At 52.4% G+C, this 25,404-nt stretch overlaps 2 protein-coding genes across 6 annotated transcripts in view; one reads left to right on the top strand and one right to left on the bottom strand.

Moving 5' to 3' along the window:
* Positions 1 to 579: 579 nt before the first annotated feature.
* Map6d1 (MAP6 domain containing 1) lies at positions 580 to 6,041 on the top strand. The gene is made up of 3 exons (XM_003477048.5): positions 580 to 1,474; positions 4,371 to 4,488; positions 4,850 to 6,041. The coding sequence occupies exons 1-3, from the start codon at positions 1,128 to 1,130 to the stop codon at positions 4,928 to 4,930; spliced, it is 546 nt and encodes a 181-aa protein (XP_003477096.2). The 5' UTR covers positions 580 to 1,127; the 3' UTR covers positions 4,931 to 6,041.
* Positions 6,042 to 6,628: 587 nt separating this feature from the next.
* The window catches only part of Yeats2 (YEATS domain containing 2), an 85,663-nt gene continuing 66,887 nt past the window's right edge, over positions 6,629 to 25,404 (bottom strand). For 2 of the 5 annotated variants that reach the window (XM_063261120.1, XM_063261121.1), the window contains 11 exons: positions 24,238 to 24,424; positions 20,721 to 20,849; positions 20,173 to 20,271; positions 16,198 to 16,300; positions 15,310 to 15,383; positions 12,983 to 13,062; positions 12,184 to 12,385; positions 10,568 to 10,794; positions 9,884 to 9,958; positions 8,897 to 8,970; positions 6,629 to 8,642 (listed from right to left, as the gene is read on the bottom strand). In XM_063261120.1, the coding sequence (XP_063117190.1) occupies positions 8,534 to 8,642; positions 8,897 to 8,970; positions 9,884 to 9,958; positions 10,568 to 10,794; positions 12,184 to 12,385; positions 12,983 to 13,062; positions 15,310 to 15,383; positions 16,198 to 16,300; positions 20,173 to 20,271; positions 20,721 to 20,849; positions 24,238 to 24,424 (1,359 nt within the window). In that variant the 3' untranslated portion in view covers positions 6,629 to 8,533. Of the gene's footprint in view, positions 8,643 to 8,896; positions 8,971 to 9,883; positions 9,959 to 10,567; positions 10,795 to 12,183; positions 12,386 to 12,982; positions 13,063 to 15,307; positions 15,384 to 16,197; positions 16,301 to 20,172; positions 20,272 to 20,720; positions 20,850 to 24,237; positions 24,489 to 25,404 lie in introns of those variants that run through there. The other 3 variants (XM_023560265.2, XR_010051611.1, XR_010051612.1) reach the window with 3 other exon arrangements.

Below are 25,404 nucleotides of genomic sequence, written 5' to 3'. Positions count from 1 at the left end.
GCAGCCTATTGGGTCCTGGCCTAGATCCCTGATCACCCAAACAAGTGTACGGCAGAGACTTGCTTAAATTGAGACAAGTTATATGATTTTAGGGCTCCAGGAGGGTCAAAACTCTAGCTGAGCTCAAGACTCGGAGGGCTAAGACGAAGACTTCTCTGGATCAGGCTACTTTTATTAGGACCAAGGACAAAAGGGGAGGAAACTGGGGAAAGTGCAGGAAATGAGCGGGACCTTGGGAGTCATTTCAAAGACTTCTCCAAGTAGTAAATTATGCCAATTTAGAACTGTCTTATCTCCTGATAACATTTATGGTAGGGATGACTGCAGGAGTGAGATTCCTTCAGCTGCAGGCTCTATTAGTGTTGGAGCCAAGGCATCAGGCCCCTGTGGCCTTACCTGGCCCTTTGAGGGACCTCTGGCCACTGCAGGCCTCAGCAGGACCAGTGATTCATAGAGATTCACCTGCTGAGTGTGCTCAGAGACCAAGGGGCCGGGGCCTAGGACGGAGTTGCACATAAACTTAGAAAGCCAATTAGTTAATTTTAAATCCTGCTCAGAGCCGCTTCATAGTGGTCTCCAACAGCAGCCATGCTTATTTTGTATTTTTTTCCCCAAATCCATTTTATTCAAAGATAAAAACAAATTTTAAAGCATGCCAGTCGTCGTGCAACCAGACATTCACCCAGGGCGCTTCTGTGTTCCGCGGTCAGCACACTCAGCGGCGACCGGCTGAACTTTTCACACGTGTCACTTTTCTCACTGCTTAGTGTGCTCACGGCGCATCTGTTTCCTTGTGGAAGTGACCAGTGCATCCTCTGCAGCCCAAACCCGAGCTGCCAGCGCTGGGAAGGAGGCGGGCAGTGCCAGTCTCCCTGATCAGGGCAAAGCGAGGGTCCCCCGCCGGCGGCCTCAGCCTCTGCAGCCCAGGACCCGCTGCCGCGGTTTGGGCTGTGCAGCCTTCCTGCAGCGGGACGCGGCCCCGGGGCGCTGCCGAGCCCCAACTCCCGAGCCCCAGCCGCGCTGGGTCCCCACCCTCAGGCCAACAGCGCTGCGGCGCGGGCGGGCGCGGGGCGGGGCCGGGCGGGGAGCCCAGGGAGCCGAGGGAGCGGAGCCGCCGCGGTGCCGCAATGGCCTGGCCCTGCATTTCCCGCCTGTGCTGCCTGGCGCGGCGATGGAACCAGCTGGACCGCTCAGACGTGGCGGTGCCGCTGACCCTGCACGGCTACTCGGAGCTTGAGAGCCAGGAGCGGGGCCTGAGCAGCGCCGCCCCGCGCAGCAGCGTGCACCCCGCGGGCGGCCAGGATGAGGACCGGGCCGCGCCGCTCACTCAGTATCAGTGCGACTTCGGGGTGTGCACGGGGCCCCGAGACTTGGGGCCGGGTGGCCGCAGGGCCAGGCCTTCTGCGACCCCTCCACGGGGCGTCTACGTGCTGCCCATTGGCGACGCGGCTACAGCGGCCACCACCTCGTACAGGTACCAGACTGGAGCCGGGCAGCGGGAGGTTAGGGGTGCATGAGGTCCAGCAGGAGGCGCCTGGAGCGCGGATCTCAGAGCGTGGATCTGCGCGGGGGGTCATCCTGGGACCCCAGCCGGCCCTGCAGCGCCCCTTCTGTGCTCCCTGCCCGAGTGCCCACTGCTCATTTGCCCCGCTCTCCAGAGGCCTGGGCAAGGCCGCTTTGCCCAAGTTACAATCCGCTCCCCTCAGACTTTCATCGGGCGGGCCAGGCTGGGGGCGCCGCTGGCCAGGGCCCGCCCCCAGGACGGGCTCACGTGGACAGCTCCCCCTCACCCCATCCCCGGCTGCCTAGGCTCCTTGCCACCTTTGGTAATCACAAGTGACTTATCTGTACTCACTGTAGAGAACTGGGGTGACAGCAATGTCCTGAGCTGCACCCACACTAATTTTTAATGTGCCTCATGGTTTGATTCTCACTGTACACATCTTTCCCCCACTGTGGGCCGGATGTGCCTCTGCCGCATTGATCATAATAAGCGTGTACTGTTATCCTGTAGGTGCAGACATCTGCGTGTCCATGTGTCCTAGCACTGGCCATGCTAAGTATTCAGGATGATTTGGGGCAGGCATTTCTGTGCCTCTAGCAATTTCCCTGGAGATTCCTGGAAGGTGGGGTAGAGCTTGTGGCTCAGGTGCCTGGAAACAGGTTGCCTTGAGAGCGTAGGCTGTGCCACAGAGAAGGACACCAAAGCCCAGTTCGAGGTAGTGAAGCCTTAGAGGCGAGGGGTAGTTTCCAGTGCGGTGTGCACCTGAGAGCACGTCTTGCCGTGCTGACCTCAGGCTGAGCTGCTGGAACCTGAGTGGCGTTCACAGTGCCTAGGCAGACACGGTCGGCACTGACTCTTGCTGGGGGTGAGGATGAGCTGCAGACCATGGTGGGCCCGAGCTTCAGGGTGCAGCACTGAGGTCCTAGGCACTGGCACAGAGGCAGAAGTCCTGGCCCAGCAGAAAGCCCCATTCTGGGAACCGGTGCCATAGGTGTGCTGCAGCCACCCCAGGCAGCTTGCCAGCCACACTGGGAGGCGCACGCTGGTAGAGCACAGGGCAGCCTGCATGCCACTGGCAAAGGTAGCACACTCTCTTTTCCCTTGGCACAGGCCTGCTGGGCTTTGCACTGCCTGTGGGGGAGTCCCTGAGGCTGCTGTTACTGTCAACCCCTTTCTACAGGTGAGGAACCTAGCCTGGTGCAGGGAGTGGGACTGGAGTCTGTCTTGTATAGGTTCACAGCCCTGCCATCTGCTTCAGAATCAGTTCTGGGTCCTGAACTCATGATCTGAGCTACATCCCTAAGCTTTTTAACATTTAGCAGGAGGGATGCACTAAGTGCATCAGTTGCCCAGGCTTGCCATCCTCCTGCCTCAGCCTCCCAGACTGCTGGGATTCCAGATGTGAAAGATGTTTATTGAACTGAGTCCTGAAATCAGCCGTGGACAAGGACTGACAGATGGGAGTGGGTACGCACTAGAACGCCCACTTTCTGCTGTGCAAACTGACCTCGGACCCTGGCCCCGAGAATGGGAGATGCTGAGGTCCACTGCCCGGGCTCTCTCTGGGCTGCTCTGCACCTCTGGCTCAGGGTCCAGCTGAGGTCTACAGGAGGCAGCAGGGCTGGGGATAGAGAGGGCTGGCACACGGTGGCACGGTCAGGCTTGGAGTTCTCACTCTCCTTGGCTGGACCATCAGTTGCCTTTCTCCTCTCCTGGGCAGTTGCCAGGTCCGCTGATTCCACCTCTCATATTGCTTCCCTGTCCCTTGCTGCAGCGCACTCTGTCCAGGCTTCTCCAGCACAGCCCAGGGATGGCTCCAGCTCTGCTGCCTTAAGGGGCAGTCTGGGGACAGAAGGGTACACCTGGGGGGAGGGGGACCTGCTTCTCTGGGAGAAACATAGTGGCAGATGGCCTGGCCGAGCAGTAGCTCTCTGCAGAACCCTGCAGCTTGGAAGCGGAGCTTAGTTGCCAGGGCCCCACCCAGCTCTCCTCCTGGCACTGTGGCTTCCCCGAGTGCTGACCATGGCCAGACACCACCCTCCCTGCCCAATCGAGGCCCCAGCTGTGCACTGCCAAGGACAGGAGGCGCTTTTGTTGACCTCAGGGCTTAAAGCTGGGCCAGGGCTGGAGGGGAAAAGGGAGCCTAAGGCACCTGCAGGCTCTGCCCCGCAGGCCCACCCTTCTCCCTGGCCAGGTGTCCCTATGGTCACAGGGTCCCTCTGCTTTCTAAGCTCACCATCCAGCAGGGACGCTGATAACTGAGAGGAACTTTAGGGGACTAAAATCTGACTGAAAGACACTCCAGGACCAGGAGCCAGGCTGTGCCAGCCTTGTGGCTTCCCTGTGTCAACATTGCTCGTGCAGATCACCAGGGAAGTTCACGGATCCACGCTGCACTGTGCCCAGGCCATGCTGCCTCAAGGTTTCTCGGGAGGGCCACCAGGACCCATGCCTGTGTGACGCCACATCAGTGAAAACCACACCGAGCCTGCCCTCCTCTCCTGCCTGAGGGGGGTAGAGCCTTTGGCTGGCACTCTGCAGACCCACAGGGCCACCACGACCATGATGGAGGTGGCTGTCACTGGCTGTGGGGTGCCCGAGAAGCAAGTGCAGACCCTGAGTAGGCGCAAGGCCCAGCACACAGCAAGCACTGGCATTCCTTCCTGGATGAAGCCTGGGTACCAAGCGAGTTCCGCCCTGAGCTGGCTGCTGCCCTTAGCAGCAGTGCCCCTGCCTACCCTCGGGGCCAGGCCAGCCAAGGTTTCCTCGGAGGTGAAGACCGGGGCGGCTACCAGCTCCCTGCCCTCGTGAGGGGACACAGGACCATCTGGAACTGCTGCCAGGCTCACTGTGTTCTCTGTTCCAGGCAGGAGTTCCAGGCGTGGACTGGAGTGAAGCCCTCAAGAGCCACCAAGGCAAAGCCAGCCAGGGTCATCACCACACACAGCTCCGAATGGAATGGCAGCCCGGAGCCTGGCTTCCAGGTCAGCTGAAAGTGGTGCTACAGGGTCCTTGGCCAGGGTAGGGGTTAGGAGCCACATTTCAGTGGTGTGACACTGTAGCCAAGGACAGCAGGGCCAACTCACTTGTGCCTGACAGCAGCAGACCCAGGTGCTTGTCCCTAGAAGGTGGGTGCCCTCTGGGCTGGCTTCCCTGGTGAGCCACACCAAACAGCAGGCACTGAGGGAGGAAGACACAGGTTCCCTGGTGGAGGTGGCTTCTTGGGCAGGACGCCACTCAGGGCAACTGGCAGTCCTTCATTCCTGCTGGGTGCGAGTTCTGTCCCCTGGCGCTGCAGCTGGAACTGAGCATCCCCACTCATGTCGCCTCAATTTTGTTTTTTAGGTCCCCAAGGTGAAGAGAAAGTTCACGCCTAACACCTCAGCCATCTTTCAGCCTTCCGCTCCCCAGGTTCTCAACGTGTGACCCCGAGCAGTGACTGAGCTGCTGTTAGGAGCGTGACTGCATCGGGCTGCAGGCCTGCTGCGTGGCAGAGCTAAAGGGGACAGCGCCCTGGCTCTGCCAGCCTCCAGCAGTCTCTCCTGAAGCTTCCCGTTCTTGGGGTATCAGCCGTGCCTGTCTCCAAACCGCACAGCATGGGGATCTGTTGAGGAACCCGTACCTCTCCGGCAGCTTCCCCAGGACGCTCGGTCCTTTATTCATCTTGTACCCCACAGCAACCGCCGTCTGCCTCGTCCGTTTCCGTTGTAAACTCAGGTCACCACCTGCATGTCACTCACGGTGATGCCCAAGAACCTCAAGCTCAGGGGCTCCGCCTTGCGAGGTGTTTCTCTCCAGCCAGGATGACCCTCAGGTTTCAGCACAGCGCTGAGGCAAACGTGGTACCTAGGGCATGAATGGCCATTACCCTGCAGGACTTTCTACTTTGACCGGAACACAGGGTAACTCCGAGTGACCTGGCATGGCCGTTAGGGGGCGCGCTTCGGGGATGGTGGCCTTCGCCTCACTCCTTAAAGGCCTGTAGACGGCGCCTGCGCCAGCTTTCAGCCCTGCTGAAGCTTGCAGGACAGGTCTCGGGCTCCGGGAGCTCCCCCGGAGCCGCCCCGCAAGGAAGGATGCGTGCCCTGCAGAAGCCCTGGCCCTCTGCCCAGCAGCTTCCTGCCACCTCAGGGGCTCTGTCCCTTCTTGCAGAGTAGAGGTATAAAGCTCAAGGTGGTTTGGGGGAAGGAAACCAAAGGATTCCTGTGATTCTTTCTCCCAGGCCCTAGGGGTGGCATTCGGCTGCAGAATCCCGTCCCCTCCCCTCAGAGGTGCTAGCTCTGCAGGCCCAGCCCCTCCTGCGGGCCCTGAGGCTCACGTTGTGGGGGGAGGGGGACGGCGGGGCGTGGGCTTGCGGTTTGCAGCTCTAAGCGATGGTTTGCATATTGAAGGCCGGGAGGAAGGGCCCCCTGCTGGGAGCGCCGCAGATTAACACAGATTAACATACAATCTGACCTTACTAAAACGCAGACACGCCGTTCGTTTCTTCTTTAAATTATAAACGGGGTTTAAATTATAGACCTGAAAGTCTCCTTGGTCAATGCCTCGGGGCTACTGCCAGTCTCCATGGAGGCTTGGCAACCCTGGCCCCTTCCGCAAACAGGCTGAGAGTGACAGGGCCGCTGCAGGCATGTCCTCCTCACCCATGGAGAAACCCAGAGGGAACAGATGGATGGCAGCACCAGCCAGGCTCACACCCTGCCTCTGGCCAGGATGGGTGCTTCTGCTGCCTATGCAGGTCCCCTTCGGAGCCGCCCATTCTCACCCCAGCCACAGCTGTGCCAGGAGCCTCCTGGTTCTGTGCAGAGGACACACAGGCTTTGCTGCTGCCACCCTTGGGGACAAAGGCCTGCTTATCCCTGGCGGCCGGCCGGTGCTGGTGCCACAGGAGGTTCCCACCCTAAGGGGCCAGACCTCCGACAGGGCAGCTGCTCACCAGACCTTTCAGGAGTCTGCCACCTCCCCAGGAGGTGTCACCACCAGATGACCCCTGGTCACTCCATGTCTCACGAAGGCTGGGCTTCTGCTCAACCTGCCCCAGCCTGCGGGCCTCACAAGTGCCCTACAAGCTGCTGACAGGAGGTGGCGGCCTGTGACGGCTTGTGGAAGCGCTGGAGAAGGGGCTGGATGGCTTCCCACCTTTATTATGCTCGCCAACATTTCTATAGAATCAGCATTTTTGTATTAATTCTCGGAAGGAAAAGCTTTTAGAAAGGGAAAGCAATTCAGCCTGGTGGGTAACTGTATCAGAGCAAAGCGTGGCACATGAGGGAGCCTCACTGCACATGCAGTGAAGCCCCCAGTCCTGCACCAGTGAGTGCCCACAGGATGCCAGGATTCCTGAAGAGCTGCTTCAAGACGACCCCCCCCACCTCGTCTCCCCGCCTCCCTGCAGCCTCCAGGGCTTCTCAGCTCTGCCCTGTGGCTGTCTGCACTGCGCGTGGGTGGCAGGAAGCATCCTCTCCCTCTTCTTGCCCAGGCTTCCCAGCTGTGCTGACACCTGTGCGTCTGAACAGCCTCTCGGCATGAGGCTCCTGGGCATTGAGGCCTCTTTCAGCCCACTGCACCCCACTGCCGGACAAAGTGACCTCTCTCGGCAGGACCTCAGGAGCTGCCTCCCTCTGCTCTTTTTGGAGGAAACACTGGGCTCATTTAAGGGCGAAGCTGTCAGAAAGAATGTCCCTGCTGCTCAACAGGTGTCCCCCAAAGTTTAGACCTTCATGTAACTGCAGTCCATTGTTTTATAGGGCTGCAAGTTCTTTTTGGAAAGCAGAGGAATTCAACTCTCAGCCTGTAGCGCATCACAGCCCACCGCCAATGCTAAGGCTTACTGCAGATGTGCTGATCCATTAGCACAAGCGGCTTAAAATCATTTACTATTTCTTTCTCAAAAAGAAAACGTAAGGGCTGGGGATTTAGCTCAGTGGCATAAGCGCCTGCCTTGCAAGCAGGCAGTCGTGAGTTCGATCCCTGGTACCGATAAAAACAAAACAAAACAAAAGAAAATATCCAGGGCCAAGGGTTTAGCTCAGTGGCACAAGGCCTGCTTGGCAAACTCCAAATCGTGAGTTCAATCCCCGGCACCCAAAAAAAAAAAAAAAAAAAAACCCACACAAAAAAACATCCTTAGGCTCTCACACCTATATCCAGGCGTCTGTCTCCCGATCTTGCAGCCTGTGCCCTTTTGCTGAGGAGGACCCACTGAGCTGCTCCGCTGGCCCAGCAGTGACCCTGAGGCCTGCGCCCCGCTGTAAAGGATTCTCCGTATTCACATCCTGCATGCGGCAGATCCCACTCCGCCACCTGGCTTCATTTCCAGCAGACACCTAGGGTCCCGTGGAATTGGGATCTTGCTGCTTGCGTTCGTTTCTCTGGCTCTGCTTACAGGCTGCAAATATTATTCACTGGGCAGGACAGGAGCAGCGCAGCCCTGGCATAGGCAGGTCAGGGGCCCGAGCAGCGTCTCCCGTTGTCTTCCCTGTTGCAGCTCCTGCTGACCCCACTCTCTGCTTAGGCCCGCACTGGGTGAGCAGCTCCTCCAGACTTAAAGGCACTCGCAGGTGTTTCCTCCTGGGGAAACTGGCAGGAGGACAGCACAGACAGCCTGGAGGGCTGGTGAGCTGCTTGGAGCCCATGGGAGTCTGCAGGCCAGGCCAGAGGCTGCTGCCGGCTCCTGAGGCTCAGGCTCCCGGCTCGGCCAGTCCTTCCCGGCTGCTGCTCAGTGCTCATCCCGATCCTGGTTCCTCATGGCTGCACTGTGCTCCCTGATGCGAAATTCTGCAGGGTCCTTGCTGAATGTGGAGCCCCGCCTGCCTCTTGGCGACCCCATGCCTGACTTGTTTCTGTCCCGAGGAGTCAGGCCTGCAGCTTGGCTGCTCCAAACCTGCCGCAAGGAGGACGTCAGACTTCTGTCCTAACTGGTATCACTTGGAGTGGACACTGCAGTACAGTCAGGCAGGCAAAAGCAGTGTCTGGTGGCCACTCTCCAAACAGCAGTCACAACAGTCCGCCTGCCCAGCGCGATGGTGCTTATGGGTCCACACTCAGTACCCCCATGTGTTTGTTGGTGAGGAAGTCCAGGAAGGGAATGTTGCAGATGGCCTGGTGGATGTTACTCACTGTGATTTCTTTGGGAATCCTGATCCAAAAAAAAAAAAAAAAAAACAAAAAAAAACAAAGGCCTTACCAGGTGTAATTCTCCCAAGTATATCCAACAATTAAACCATCAAATTTGTACTGAGTGTCCCCGTGGGCTGGGGACACAGCAGCATAAACGTCTGCCTGGCAGGTGCAAGGTCCCAAGTTCAATTCCCAGTACCAAAAATGAAACACCGCCTGGGCACCCTCTGCCTCAGAGGTGCCTGCAGGCTGCACCCTAGGCGCATGCAGTACCTGTTGTGCGACACTGTCTGGTACCCAACGGCCAGTGCCTGTCGCAGGATGTCGCTCACCAGCTGCTCTGTGGCCTGCAGTGAAGACATCATCATTGTCATGCGACCCCTCCTGAAGGCAAACATGCCTGACCCCATCCCACGCCTACACTTTCGAAATAACTGCAACTAAAAATCAAAACGCCCTCCAGGAAAACCAAAGATCTCAGTCCCAGACTCAAATGACTGAGGCCGTGGCTCAAGACACTTATGTTCAGAGATTGCTTTGGTGAAGCAGATCCCATTCTGAAGGGAGGGCTATGGCTGCCACTGAGGCACCCTAACTGTTGAAGAGGCTGTGTAAGGAGCAGCTGCCAAGCTGGTGCCAAGCTGGGTGCAGAAGCCCTGGTGCTACCCAGGGAGGGGATGCAGGGGCTGGGTCTCTGTCACAACACGCACAGCACAGCCACCTCACACCCAGACCACCTCACACCCAGATGCTTCCTGAGAAGCACCGAGGCCAGGCACCAAAGCACCTGCATCTAAAACTGCAGCCGCTTGGAGGGCCGAGGTAGGAGGATTGCAAGTCTGAGTCCACCTGGAACCCTGTGCGACCTTGTCTCAAAGTGAACAAGGCGGCTGCAGGCAGAACTCATGCAGAGCACCTGGCTTAGTCTGGGTTCAGCCCCAACATGGCAAACTGCCACTTTAGCTGTATCAGTGGAAACTCCTGAAGATACCTCCACATACAGAAAACGAGTTGGTGCCCTTAAAATCAGAAGAGACAGAAGAGAAAACAACAGAGATATCCCAAGGAAGAGAACCATAGAAACCTGCCGTCTGTGTTCCTTTTCCGTCCTTGTCCTCCCCGAGAGCAGCTGGGGTAGCTCAGTGGCCGAGTGCTTGCCTGGCACAACTAGGACCTGGGTCTCACCTGCAGCTCCACCAAGAAAGCCACTTCCGCCCCAACCCTCAGGTCTCCGAGCCCGCCCCACCTGCTGGCACCCACCTTGAGGATCATGTCCTCCACCACTGAGGCATACACGTGCCGGTGCAGTGCCACGGGCTGCAGCGTGATCCCAATCTGGAAGGGAGGAGATGTTCTGTTCCTTTTCCGTGTTTCATAGCACCTCCTTCCTGCGGGCAGAGCCTGACACCTCGGAAGGGCTCCTGGGTGGCACCAACAGTCTTCCCTTTGGTGGGGAACTGGCTGCCACCTGCCTAGAGTTCTGGCAGCAGGGCCAATAACCTGCAACCCCCCCAACCCCCAGCAAGCAGGAAAGGAGCACGGAGCCTGCCCCCGCTTTCCTCTCATCCCAAGCTGCAGGCAGGCGGGCAGGTGGGCGGGCGGCAGGTGTCAGCGAGCTGCTAGCTTTGGGGGAGGACAAGCTGCTCCCTCTCATGTCACTGGGGCAGGGTGCCTGCACAGGCAGGCCCACAGGAGCCATCAACTGTCAGGAAAGGTCACCGGCTACAGCCTGACTTGGAAATATTATGATGCACTGCATGGAGGGAAGGGCTTCTCCTGGGACAGCAGAGAAGGGGCGAAGGTAACAAGCTGCCCTGTCCACCAGGCAGTGCTGCCCCGGGACCCTTCTCTCTGAGGCTCTGCTGAGAGGGCACCCAGCTGCAGGTGGGAGGAAGGCACATTGCTGCCACCAGCATCATCTGTTGCCCCCGGCCAGCTGCCTACCTTCTGTGTGATGTCGCCAATGAACTCAGAGCCCGGGGTGGGCGGCAGGTAAAACTTCATTTCTTCCTGCTTCTCTTCCTGCTCTTTTTTGATGTTTATCTTCAGCGGCTCCGAGAGGCTGAGGATGTCCACTTCCTCCTCGTTTTCCGGTTCTCGTTTCTGGAACTGCTGCAGGTCCTCCAGCTTCCGGCAGAGGTTATCAGCAGAGGAGAAGGATGACGGGCACTCTGAATGAGGAATCAGTGCTGTCACAGCTCTGAATCAGGGAATCACTGCTGTCACAGTTCTGTGCGACCCAGGGTCGAGAAAGGCAGCCACATCCCAAGGGAGCCGACCTCCTCTCCACTCTTTGAGCTCCGCAGATCCAGCTTGCAAAGCACCAGCCCTTCCCAGGGAGAGACACACTCACAGCCGCCCCCCACAACTGCCACTGGAGCCACACACACAGCACTGATTCTGACTTTCGCCACCAAAAACCAGGCTGATCTCCTACCCAGAGTATTAATGGCTGAGCTGTTGTACCTTTTAAACATGGAAAACTAAGTAGGCACAGTACAGAACACAGAAAGCATCCACACCGACACGGTTGGGGTATAGCAGGCCTTACTAAACACTCCTCAGGGTGAGGCTCATGAGGCTGCACCTCCTTCCCCTCCACCAAGGCCGCCAGTCCCACAGCAGCCCATGACGGGCTTCCTGCACCCAGTACCAGGGCCTCCGCTCTGGCCTTTTCTGTTCTACTGACCAGACTCTGACTCATCCGTTGGTGCCTTAACAAGACCTGCATAAGCAGAGTACCGTGCAACACGGCCATCAGTATGGTCTCTACCTGCCTGGGAGCACAGAGTGAGGAGCCAGTGACGCCTCTGAGGAACTGCAGGCAGCAGGGATGACAGGAGGGGACAAGGCACCTGCACAGGGCTCCTGCAGGTGGCATGCAGCAAGGGATCCTGCATGAGGTCCTGGAAGGACACTGCTCCGGGCTTCAGTCCCGGAGACTGGGAGGCAGATTCATCTTCTTGTAAACAGGGCAGAACCTTTCCTTTCCTCTCCTCCTGTCTTGTGGGGATGCTAGGAATGGAACCCAGGCCTCTGTGTGCAAGGCCGGCACTGCCCCCAGCTTTTCAGAAACAGGATCTCTACGCTGCTCAGGCTGGCCTTGAACTTGCAATGCTCTTGCCTTAGTCTCCCTAGTGGCCATGCAGCACACCCTTTATAATCTTGGGAGGAAAAACTCAAAATGCTGCTTCTCCTCCAACACCTCTTTGTTGTTTTGCCTAAGACACCAGGGAGCGTAGCCCCAGCTATGTGTGGAGGTACAGTGACAGATAGGAACAGGGCCCGTCTCCATGCAAGGAGGACAGGCGAGTCCATCAGGAGTCCTAAGGTCACGAAAGGAGGGAGGTCACCTCATTTTGGAGGAGAGGGGGCACAGGAGGGATCTTCAAAGAAGAAAGGAAGTCCAAGGGGCACCCGGAACACACATGCCTGCTGCACAGCTCCATGGAGTACCCCGGCTTGGGCTCCACTTGAGACTTGGGTCAACAGTGCTGCGGGCTGTGCACGGGCACAGTGGGGTTGGCGGGGGTGTCAGGTCCTGTGCCGCACCCACTCACCCGGCTCACTATCGATCTGGGTCAGCACGTCCTCGATGGAGTCGCCCTCGCTCCGCAGGCTCTCTGGGTCCGGGGGTGTGTAGCCGTGGCAGCGGCACCAGTGTGCAATGTGCTTGGTCTTCAGGGGTGTCAGGTGGTGAAACCGTGGATTCTTCTCCAGGATTTCTTGTAAAACTTTTCGCATGGTCATTGCTCTCTGCCACTTAAAAAAATTTTATTGAACCATCATTAAATCATTCAGCTTAATAGGTGAGTGCTGAAACGAATCCTGTACCTGAAAAATCACCATGATAACTTAACTTGCTGCAGTCACCGTAGTCTAAGGGAAAAAAATCAGACTGCTATGCTCCAGAGTGAAAAATAAAAGAAAGGGGCCTACTGGCTCCCTAAGGCCTAGGAAATGGCAGAGATGCCCGGTTGGCGTCTGTGCCTCCCCCCAGGGGCCAGCCACACTGCTTTCCAGACGCCTCTCCACATAGGCTCTACCTTTTCTTCTTTACCCATTTTGTGGGGCTAGGGACCAAACCCAGGGCCTCAGCGGCTAAGCAAGCCCAACACCGCTGCACTACGATTCCCAGCCCTTACGCCTCTTTTCATACTGCTACTGTATCACACTTTAATTCCTGTCATGTTTTAAAAACTTTTAGAATGTAGGAAAGATGCTCCTGTGAAGGGAGGAGCTTCCTAGCGCAGGCTGGAGGGTTGGAGGGACCCACTCTGCTTACTGCCCTCAACACTGACCCAGTTGCAGGTGTCCCTGTAGCCCTGGGGCGGGGCGGGGCGGCAGGAGAAGCCTTACCTCGGCCGCTCTCCTCTTCCCGATGTTCCAGCTGTAATACTGCTCCACGGACTTGGCGGAGAAGCAGCTGGTGTCTTCACCTAGAATGCACAGGCCCCGCACACTCTGAGTTAGCTGTGGCCACTCAGACCGAATTGCACCCTGTACAGCACGGCTGGAGTCTCCCAGCTCCTTTCTGGATCTGCACTCGCACCTGGGCAAGTCTGAGAACAGCATAGTTCCTGCTATTCTAAGCATAACCATCCCTGGAGAATCAACTTCTTGGGCAATTTCCTGCCTCCTACCTCCCAGTACTGGGGACTGAACAAGGTGTCTACTATGATCCACCTCCCAGTCCTGTTTCTGGTATTTCGTGAGGCAGTGTTTCACTATGCAGTTTAGGCTGGCTTTGAACTCACAGCCATCCTCCGGCCTCAGCCTCCTGAGTGCTGGGGTTACAGGTGTGCGCCACTGAGCCAGGCTCATCCCAGTCCCATTTATAGTTTACTTTGAGACGAGAGTCTTGCCAAATTGGCCATGCTGGCCTTGAATTTCTAATTCTCCTTCCTTAGCCTCCCAAGTAGCTAAAATTATAGCATGTGGTACCATGCTTGGCTCACAAGGGTATTAAATGGGTGCACATGGCATTCTGGTTGGGTGTGTGGCCTTATCACTAATTCACTGAGCAGCCTTGGGCCCTAAGGCATTTTTCTGGACCTCAGTCTTTCAGGGTGGCGAGGTCTCACTACATTGCTCGGGCTGGTCTGGAACTTACACTCCTCTATCTGGCTTGCCAGCCCCCTAAACAGCTAGGACTGTAAGCGTGTGCCACTGTGCCCTGGTGGTTTTGATTTGGAGTGTCCTTGGGAGACTGACCCAGGGCTTCATGCAGACCAGGTGGGCATCTCACCATGGTCCACACATTCCCATCCCCTCCAGCTCTAACACTTTGTATCTAAATTATGAGAAAAATCCAGAGTTTTGAATAATTTCTGTTGGGCTAGGAAACTGTCACTGAAATTTTATTTTGAGCACCCTCAGAAACAATTCCTCAAAAACAAAAAAGAACCCTCAAACTTAGAATAAAAACAAAAAGATCATTTTTTTGCTGTTCCTGTTGGAACTTGGACCTGAACCATGGTTTCATTTCCCATGACAGCTCAGAGCGGAAGACCATGTGCTCTGAGCCTCCTCTGAGTGAGCCTGCCCCGGCCCCGGGAGGCTAACCAGTTCCATCACACAGGGCTGGACAGGACCACTTGGCACAGGCAGGGACATGGCAGGCCTCACTTTTCAGTCTTGGGAACTGCGCCTCCCCATATGGTGCGGGGCCTCCCCATATGGTACGGGAACTGAGCTCCAGAGGAAAGCTCAGTGGCCCTTCACAGCCACTCAGGACGCTCTCTACTTTGCCTCCCCACCAAGGCTGGGCGCCTGGCTTCTCAGCCCTCCCACTGGTCTCTTCTGCGAAGGGGAGGTGACCTGTTACGTGAGGGCCTGCAAGTAACTGGGCATTACGCAGAAGGCCCTGCACCAGGAGGCAAATGCTGCTTACTTTCCTCATTAAAAAACAGCAGCGGCTAATGGAGAACTTAACTACATATGTAACTGTTGTGGCTTAGCATAACTGATGCCCTCGTGAGCCTTGCATTTAACTAGTGCCCTGTATTTGACTCAGAAAAATGGAAAATTACTCAGGGTACAAGTCCCATGAGAAAAGCAGAATGAGCTGTACCTATAGGAGAAAAATTAGCCTGCTCAACAAAATAAGCAAGATACAGGTGTCAACTGAAAATTAATGAAAGATTCGATCTAAACTGTTTCCAACAGGATGTCTTTTGTGATTCTCTCTTTTAAAAACTCTGTAACTTGGGGCTGGGGATTTAGCTCAGCGGCATAAGCGCCTGCCTTGCAAGCACATGGTCGTGAGTTCAATCCCTGGTACCAATCAAAAAAAAAAAAAAAAAAAAAAAAACTCTAACTTTTCAGTTCTGGGCCACTTGTTTGGACCCTGAACCAGGGGAGTCTATATACAAGTGGTCCTGAGCTCAGTTAATAAATTCCAAATTTATCAATTTGGCTATTTGGATTCCTATACTGTTGTTCATGAACCCCTATCAGTAACAATTCATAATTTACATACAGAAGTAAATGCAAAAAAATTCCTTTGGCATCAAGCAGTGAAAATAAACTGAATGACCAAAATATTGTGAATTATAAAACCCCTGAAAATGAGCTATCTCTAGCTAAGACTCCTAAGATCATAATTTTACAATTCCAAGTGATTTGAGCTCACTCCTCAATACTCTAAGCAGGTCATAAGCATATATTCAGTATAACTGTCTTACTTTTTGCAGTGATTAATGGAATCTTCTTTACCACTGCCGTTAAGAGTTGCTGAATCGTCTCCAAGTGCTCTATCCTGAGAAGGGGACAGGGAAGGGAGGCAGTAAATACCCAGGGGAGTTTGTAACCCACACATGCAGCTACACAAGTAACACACAGCTACACATCCAATGCCACTCCCTGAGGATAATAAAACCGTGATGTCTTCCTTCTAGGACAGCCTTTATAAAGGAACGGCCCTGCTCGCTCTCATAGAAAATGTCAAGAGTAAACAAACAGGGCGGGGAGGGGAGGGAAAAGATTAAGTGCGACACACACGCCAACTCCCCACAAGAATGTAAATCACTATATATCACAAGCACGCACCAGTAAAACTTTAAAGGAAAAACAAGTGAACAGATCCTGGCAAATGTCAGAAGCATCACCGTGTTCAATCTGCATTTTACAAGAGCAACAAAGTCTTTTTAGATGTCTTTACAAGGCAACTGCTGCTGGATCAGAGAAGCCGCAGCACGTAATAGCTCCAGGCTACTTGGGGTGCCGCCTGCACCCAAAGCCGAACCTCGGTGCGTACTGCCCTGTGAACAGCTTGGGAGGAGGCAGCTGTGTAAGAGTGGCCAGGTGTGTGGATAGAAAGTGATCAGGGCTGAGGGACTGAGAGAAACCTGGATTTCATCTCCCATCCTGATCCCACGGTGGGAAGCTGTAACCCGCAGGAAGCATCAGGGGCTGATATCAGGGGCTGATATCTGGGGCTGCCCCTAAACCACGATGCCACCTACACAGACTTTCAATGCCTGGGGCAGGCTGTGCCCTCCCCAGGGCTCATAGGTCTAATTTCGCAGAATCACCCAAGGCAGAGCACCTTTGGAAAGGACCACAATAATTACTTAATGACATAGCTGCCCAGCTCCGAACTTTCTTCTGTTTTCACCGCTGTCTGGACCTCCTGCGACAGGCAGCTGGGTGCAGGGGCTTCCGGTTCAGTTTTCACTGCAAGGGAGAAAGGGAGAGGGAAGAGAGAGGAGCGGTTAGGGCTGGTGATTGGGGGGCCTGCCGGCGGCCAGAGACCCCTGCAATCACTCCAGCTGCTGTGGGGACACAGCTGGGGACCAGTGGGCTCTGGTCACCATGAGGTCAGCACAAAGGGAAGAACAGAAGAAGTACCCGAAGGCACATGACAGCCAGGACAATCAAAAGGCTTTTCGGATGGGGACCTGCCCCTGTGGACAGCGCCACACTATTTTGCGTGCAGCTGCCCTGGTGGGACGGCCTCTCCCTGCAGGCTTACGACTGTTAGCAACGTGCCAGTGCTCTAGGGCACAGTCAGAGATCAAAAATCAGATCTGCTGTGCCTGGAAATGTACAAGTGAATCACGGTTTAACATTAAGGATGGAAACTGGGGGTGGTGGCACACATCTATAATCTCAGTACTTTGGAGGCTGAGGCAGGAGGATCATTCCAAGGTCAGACCAGCCTGGGCTACAAAGTGAGCTCAAGGCCAGCCTGAACTGCATAGTGAGACCCTGTCTCAAAAAAACAAATATAAAAACAAAACAAAAATAGTATTATGGGTGGACCATACTTCATCTGAATATCTGCAATTCTCCAAAATAAAACTTTCTGGGCACCAATATGATACAATAAGTGAAAAACTCCACAACGTGAAACTCTTATTTCATGTAAAAAATTAAAAATACTGCATAAAATTATCTGCAGGCAATGTTCACGTGAGACATAAATACATTTCACGTTTAGAATTGAGTCCAAATGCCAAGATATTTCTCTGTATACAAACACTGTGTTTCAAAGCCTGAACTATGTCTAAAACCTGAAACTTAGAGCCAAGCATTTGCAGTAACAGGAACCCGCCTGGACTGCATCTAGTGATGAGCAGACAGCCGAGTGTCGGGTAGAGGCCGCCGTCCTCTCCCAGACAGCACTCTCTGATCAAACACCAGGGCTCCACACCTCCCTGACACGTGCCCTGAACCAGGTAACCTGAGACTGTGTGGGGGTCGCGGTGATATCCCTGTATTTCCTTCTCCACTTTCCTTATCAGCCTTTCCCTTTGGGGCTACGATCCAACTCAAGTTATTTATGTCCACATTTATGTAAAGACAAGGCTCCCTGCTTTCTCAAACAGATAGCACTGTTTACTGAGAAGACCTCCTTTCCGTACTGAACTCATCATAAACCAGGTTAACGATTATGTGCAGCTTGAATTCTGGACTCTCTGCTGTTTTATTATGTGTTCTCGAGCCAGTTTTACACTATTTCAAGTGCTGTATTGTACTTGTATGTGTTTGGTAAAATTTTCCTGCTTTTTTGTTTTTCAAGACTGCCTTGGCTATTTTAGGTCTTTGTGTTTGGGGGTTTTTTTGGAGGGGAGAGGGGTAGGTATTGAGTCTGGGTCCCTAGGTAGTGCAGGCTGGCCTTGAGTGGACTACCAAGCCCAGGTAGCCTTCATCTCATGGTGATCCTCTTGCCTCAGCCTCATACTGCTGAGATTACAAATGTATGCCACCATGGCTGGCAATCTTTGTATTCCTGTACACATTTTAGACTACTGGATTTCTATACACAAATGTACTCCGTGACACACTCCCACTCTACCATCATGCTAGCACTACAGGGAGTATGGTTAAAACCATGTCAAATCCATACCTTTCTGGAGGGAGAACTGGTAATATATCAAATCTTCCAATAAAGCATGCTATAGCCACATTATTTAAATCTTTTAAATTTCTATCATGAATGTGTAGCAGGTCGTTTTTAGTAGATTGTCCTAGCTTTTTAAATTTTTATTAAATGATTTTTGGTATCTTTGGTGCTACTGTAAATGTTTTCTTTAAACTGTGTTACCTAACTGTTGTAGCTAGTAGACAGAAATTCAAGTCATTTTCCTATTTATGCTGACTTAAGTGACCTTGATAACTGCCCTGCGAGAAGTACTATTTCCTAAACTCCTAGTAATTCTAGAAACAGGGAAATCTTGACAAAGCTCAGATTCTCCCGTTCCAAAGCCTCCTCACTTCCAGGTGGCATCTGACAATCACAGAAGTACATAGTCACAGCAACTTCAGGTTGGGGAGCTCCTCTACTAAGTCAGTGAAACTACGCTCTCAAAAATGTGCATGTGCCAGGCATGGCGCTGCACACCTATAATCCCAGCTCTCGGGAGGCTGAGGCAAGAGGACTCTTGAGTGTTCAAGGCCAACCTGAACTACATGGCAAGACTCTATGCATAACAGCCCTAAACTGGAAACAAATCTCATGTCTGCGGACAGGAGAAAAGATGGATTTCTTCAGTGTGTTTCCCAGAGAACTATGTAGCAGAACGATGTAGCACTGAGCAGCTAGAATGCTCACAGACACCAGTCACATGGCCACTAGACAATCTACAGTAACAGAAATGACGAGCGGAGGCTGGGGATGGAAGGGGACGGGACAGTACGGGCCACGCAAAACTCTGTGCCTTGGCTGGGGTGCTGCTCACCCAGGTTTGTCCACTTACCAGCTCACCAGACGGTACAGAGTATTTTCATATTTCACTATTTTCATATTTTACAGTTTACTCCAGCTAAAATCAAAACAGAGCTCCTCTGGCCTAATCCAAAAGTCAATCAGGATCTGTGTGAGGTGGGTCAGGCCAGGCCCCTCCCTCCGAGAAGCACTGGTCCAGCCTGCACCAACACTGTCACGAGCTCCTTCTAATATGGGACACTTCTCTACATGGGACGACTCAGTCAACAGCTTAGAGGTGCGGGCCATGTTCCCTCGGCAGGAACTAAACTCTGTGGCCAGAGGACAGCATGTAGATGAGGGAACATGGTCAGTGCCAAACCAGGCAAACCCTGATCACCAAACCCTGCTTTGTCATTTAGTAAACAACAGATCTACCTTTGCCCAAGGGAACCCAGACATACCTTCAAGGCAGTCCAGCTCAGTAAGGAAGATGCGATTTCCAATTCCAACTTCACTACTTTCTAACTTTCTAGACCTGGGAAGTACATCTTTAGAATCCTCATCTGCACAATGGACATAATAGCCCTGCATAGGCCCTGGAATAAGCACTGTGATGCAAGCATCCAAAGCAGCTAGCAGGGCCTGATCCACGGTGGGCCTGAAACCCAAGCCCACAATAGTTCTCATTCTGGATGTTACAGAAGGCAAACGTGCTGCTCTGATCCACTGAATTACTTTATTCTGGACTATTCTTTTTTTTTTTTTTTTTTTTTTTTTTTTTGTCTTTTTTGTTTTTATCGGTACCAGGGATTGAACTCACGACTGCCTGCTTACAAGGCAGGTGCTTATGCCGCTGAGCTAAATCCCTAGCCCCAATTCTGGACTATTCTTATGGTCAGGAAGGTCCCGCTGCAGGCTGCCAACCTGGTCCTTGCTCAGAGCTCCTCTGTCAATTTGTGCTTCCCTAGTGAGACCCTAATTGATCAACCTCTCCACAGGCGCCCTCTGAGTCTTTGCTTCTACTGTTCCCTCAACCCGCCACACTGCTTGACCTCTCCACAGGAAGAAGCTTCCCTGAGTTCAAATCTGGGGTAAAATCCACGCCCACACAAAATCCCGCTCCCTCTATACCCTGACAATCTTAACCAGATACCATGGACGGCTGTCTTTCAGCACTTTCCAGACCACCTATCAATCATGGCTTGTTATTTACTGCAATTCTCTTCAACCCAATTATTAATTTCTGGAGGGAAAAATCATCCTGCATTTCTCTCAATCTCATGTCTACTAGATAAGCAGTTAGTACTTATCTGTTGATGGTGAAAATGCAAAGGGCTTGGATCACAGTAATACCCTGGATAAAGCTCCGGGACTAGCATGCTGAGACGTGGCCTACCTTTGGTAACAGCTGTTGGAGCAGAGCTGGGCACAGCTGGAGCTGGGGAAGCCACAGGCAGAATGGTGGGAGATTTGCTGGCAGAAAATGACTGAACCACTAAAAAAGGGCAAAAAAGGAAGAGGATAAAAGACAGACAGAAATTGTTTTTAAATGAAATGTCCTAATTCCTACCGGCAGGCCCGTATCTTCACAAACAGATCAATCTCAAGCCACCGGGAATGGTTATCACAGTTTTCAAATACCATGATCTGAGAAGCTGGCTCTTTATTATTAGCACTGGGCTAACTGAGCTATACATACCCTCAACTGTGGAAGTGGAGGCTTTTCAGTAGATGAAGAAAATCAAAAGGCATTAAATTAAACTCTCTGACTCAACTTTAGAAATGATCCACTATTTAGGTTGTGCTTTAGCCCTGGAATTCAAGGTTCCAGGGCTGCGGCCCAGAAGCAAAAGGACAAGCCACGCCAGGCAAGGGCCACCAACAACTGCAAGAGCACGAGCTTCTCCCAGAGCGCCTGGTGACAGGCTCATGGTGGGGACACACCTTTGTTCACAGGCATTAGGATGGTCTGCACCCCGCCGGAGGTGTTCACGCTGAGAGGCTTGAGCTGGCTGGGAATCGTCAAGACTGCTTGCTGTGGGCTGGACTGACTGGAGTGAATTTTCAGCAAACCTATGGGAAACGGGAAGACAGGGCGGAATGAGGACAGGTGGCACTCTGCCACTTGTATTTCCACCCCGGACAGACATACGGTCAGTGAATAAAGAACAGGAAGCCAGGAGCCACAGACACTGCAGATGTCACAATGAAAGACCAAATGAGAGTGATTTATCTTTAAACTGTCCCTGTCCTACCCACATCATTAATACAAGAAATTTCATGAACAGGTCAAACAGAAAGGACAGAACAGCCACCCAAAGTCCAGCACAGAGATGATCAAATTAACACGCTCACTGAACCCTCCATGTATATTTTCTACAGCAGCCTGTTGTGTCTATAGCTGTGATGTATACATACTGGATTTAAACCCACATATTCTGATGTAGAAACTCTACTACTTAAAAAAAAAACCTATCCTGGCTCCCAATTCCCTGACGAATACTTTCAAAATTAGCTTCAAATTCTTCACAGTCCATTTTAATCTGGTCCCTACACATCTAACGTACTCCAACCTGTCCTCATGCATTAACTTACATTTCCCATCTCTGGGCAGCCCTGAGTTTTTCAAAAGTCAGATGTTCTCTATCTTTCTAGAGGATCACCCTCTCTCACTTCTCAGGAAAGGTAGTTTTCACTGTCTCATCTGTGTAAGGCCAGGGGTGGGGAAACTCCAGAGGACCTTTGCCATGAAAGAGCACAGCAGACAGGAACACTTCAACAGCGGTAACCCTAGTAACAGCAGCAGTGGCTGTGAGCAACTGAGAGCGAGCAGTGAGTGTAAGCCGGGGAAAGACGCGTTTTTGTTAAGTACTTTCTTCTTTCACTAGGACACTCTTTGGAGCCGAGGAACGCTCCCTGTCAAGGAGGTCAGCACTTCCTGAGCCACACTGTTGGAGAGGTTTTGTTTTAAAAATTCCTACCAAAATGCTGTACACTGAGCAGCTGAAAGGACAGAAAGGGATTATAACTAAGCTCCTGGTTCCAGCTTTTAAGCCTGAACTCGCTCAGCAGCAGCCGCTTTAACACTTTGGGTTCTCTCCGAGTCTCGCTGGCCTTCTGGTCAGCTGTGCCTGTTTCCCACTGACCTGCTGCCGGGGGCCAGGCCTCCCTCCAGGCTCCTCTCCCTCTTCCCTATACCTGCCAGTGAAGCTCCTTGCTGTTACTGAGAGGCCGACCATGGCACACTGATTGTTTTATTTCCTGAAATTAATAATCTCCTCCCATTTTACTTGAAAATTTAGTTTTCTTCCAAAACCTTCCCAAGTTTTCCCACCTCCTTCAAGAGCTCCAGAAGTTGTGTGTACAACTCTCCCCATGCCTCATCTACAGCCCTGTCTGTCAGAAGAGATGTTGTGGGGGCACCTGCAGCCATTGCAGCCGAGCCTCCCTGGCTGCCACAGAGCCCTCGGCCTCAGAATTTCCCTCACTCGGCTCTCTGCCGCCTCCTGGGCTGATTTCGTCTGCTTTCTTCTTAGTTCACCATTGTCCAGTCTCCATTCTGGTAAGCTTTCTGCCTTGCTAATGTTTCCTGATACATTGTATTGCAAAGACATCCGGATCTTTATCAATCAATCTTTCACTCTATCTTGTTGACTATAAACTTATTTAGGGGAAAATAATTTTCCCCTAAAAGTTTGAAAAGCGCTATTTCTGTTTCCAGCAATGAGAAGTGCAGTGATACTGTAACACAATCTCTAAAATTCCCCATTGTCTTTTTCTCTTTCAAAGTCTTCTCTTTATTCTTGGGATTCTGATTTCCTGAACAAATCGTGCCTGGGTGTGGGCATCTTCCCTTCACTGTGCCACACAGTGCACCTTCTGAATTCACAGGTTCGTATCCTTCAATCCTGGGGGAAATGCCTGTTTCCCTCAGGGATCATTTCCTTCTCACTATTTTCTTTTTGGAAAACTCCAGTGAGTCTGGCTGGAGCTCCCTGATACAGAGATCGGGGAAAGTTCCCACTCACTGTCCACTCCTTGGTCTCTTCTCGGCTTTCACTCTCTGTGCTGCCCTAAGAGTCCTTTGAGAAGGGCAGCTGAGCACTGCCCCTTGTCCCACTGCCCTCCTGGCCCTGAGTCTGACTGTGACTCCTACTATTCACTCTTCCAGTTCTAGTGGTGATCTTGTTTAGAGCAGTTAACACACACATCGCTGTCTACAGGAAGTTTTGTCCTTCTTGAAAATATTACACAGCAAGTTTACTAGCAATGTCTTAGCAAAGTAGAACTTGAAGCAGTGACTCTTAATTTACTGCATGCTAACACTTGATCAGGAAAGGAGAGGGAGGAGGACATTCAGTACCTGCATTTCTACCTGCACTCTACTGCCTAGCACTCCAATGAACAGTACACAACACACACACTATACTGAAACATGGCAAATTTTAACTAGGAAGTAGGAATTATGGAAAAACTTAATTCTTTTCTCTATCCCAAAAAATGAGTAAGACACAGGGGCTTGGTCTGAAGCCACATTCAGAATAACACCTGTAACTTCTCCAAAGGCAGGAAGCATGTGGTGTGGGTGAGCAAAACTCTGGAGACTAGTGCCAGCTGGTAAACCAGAGGTCCCCAATCTAGAAATCAGGATTGTTCAGGAGCTTTCCCAACAGCCTGACATTGCTGTGAGAATTATTTATGGAAAAGGATAACCTTCGGTTTTCACAGCTCTTCTGATTTTAAAACAGTACCTGAGGGATTACAAGCCAAAAACAAGGAGGGCAGTGAAGGAGACGACAGCAGCAGTGATTTACACTGGACAGCATCCACACAGGTACGCCGAGGCTCCTGTGATCCACCCCATAGGCAGGTGTCATCAGCCTCACCCCGTGCGGGCTGAAGCATGATGCTTAAACTTGGCGATCTGGCCTCGGGGTTCCCATGTTACTCAAAGTAAAAGGTACATTTCCAGGAGCTGCTTAGTGTAGGCAAAGAAATACCCTAAGAATTTATGGGAGCAAAGAAATGTATGCTGTTTTGCAATGAGTTCCATTCAAAATTAATTGTTAATAAAAAAAGAAAAGGTTCTTTAAAAAGAATAATCTCTTAACTTTGCATAAAATTACATTATTAAAACAATAAAGTGCATGGTAGGTAGGGTCCCAGGTGGCTAAAGTTTTATTATATCATGTTAATATTATTCAGGCTAGAACTGCAGAGTTTGTATTACTGTTTGCTTCTGACTCCACCACAACTGGGCTGCATCTCCAGCCTCTTCTACATTTTGAGACCAGGCCTTACTAGGCTGCCCAACCTGGCCACGAACCTGTGATCCTTCTGCTTCCCAAGTAGCTGGGATCACAGGTGTCTGCCATCATGCCCAGCTCTGGGTTTTTATTAGCTTACTAAAATGTTTAAGATCTTTCAAAGAGAAGCTGAGAAATAATGCGAAGCAACTGACCTGACATGGTGGCCTTCCCAGAGACAGGGCTCGGGGCGGACACCAGGGATGCAGTGCTGACCACAGCGGGAGCCGCGGCCTTGCAGGTTCCCACGGCGGCCTGGCTCACACACACCTGGGTCTGCCCCACAGTTTTCATCGCAGAGCCGGCAGCGGCTGAGGAGCTGGGCACTGTTCCTTCCGACTGCTGCCCGCAGGGCCAGAGACGAGGCGGTGAACAAGAAAACAGCGTAACCTACTCGGAGCAGTGCCTGCCAAGCAGCACAGTAAATGCAAACTACTAAGTGGCTCCACCTACCCAAGGGACATTATACCATTTGGAAAGGGACAGCTTCTCTACCTGGTGGGTCCTACACTTTAAAGTTACCACATTAAGAAAACTTAAGAAAAATTCACTACTTATCACTATAAAAGGTTATTACAGCACCAAAAAAAGGTAGGGGAACATTCTCAGAATAAAATCATTTTTTCAATGAAATAAAACCAGACGTGAAAATCTCACTACAATATGTTAAAGTCTAACCTTTCATCCGAGAGCCATCTGCATGGCAGCTCCTTAGGGATGGAAGGCGCCAAATAGGAGAGGGTCATTGTGTGGCCAGCACTACAGCAGCCACAGGTGCGTGGTGCCCCCACACACAACTGATGAGGATTCAGAGAGGGCCTTGGAAAAGCTTCAGGTAAGATAAGCAGCACTGCAGAGGACACTTCGAGAGGCAAGACAGAGGAAGTGGGAGAACAGAGCATTGCTGCAGAGGACAGCATACAGAGTTGGGCACAAGAGAACACGCATGCAGAGGAACTGCAACTGGCAGGACCTGAGAGCAGGCGGGGCAGGGGCGGAGCTGGGGTACAGAAGCTGGAGCAGCAAGCGGGCAGACTGAAAGTCTTTGAGTCCCCAGGCAATTCAGAAGGAAAGAGTCCTTTCAAAGCAATTATCTGGGTCTACTGGGCATTATGCAGAAGAATGAAACTTGGTCCCCACCGCACACCATATAGGAAGTCAACCCAAAATGGATCAAAGACCTAACTGTGAGAGAGAAGTAACCACAGGCTAAGAGTCTGTGATCCTTCATTAGGCAACAAGAAGAGGTGATGCCAAAAGTTGGCAATGAAAGAAACATAAGTAGGACTACATCAAAATAGTTAAATATTGTTGTTGTTGTT

This window comes from Cavia porcellus, unplaced genomic scaffold, assembly GCF_034190915.1.
Source record: "Cavia porcellus strain 051 isolate PalLab524CR breed Dunkin Hartley unplaced genomic scaffold, mCavPor4.1 scaffold_14, whole genome shotgun sequence".
Taxonomy (NCBI): domain Eukaryota; kingdom Metazoa; phylum Chordata; class Mammalia; order Rodentia; family Caviidae; genus Cavia; species Cavia porcellus.
This window is presented reverse-complemented; position numbering and strand designations above follow the sequence as displayed.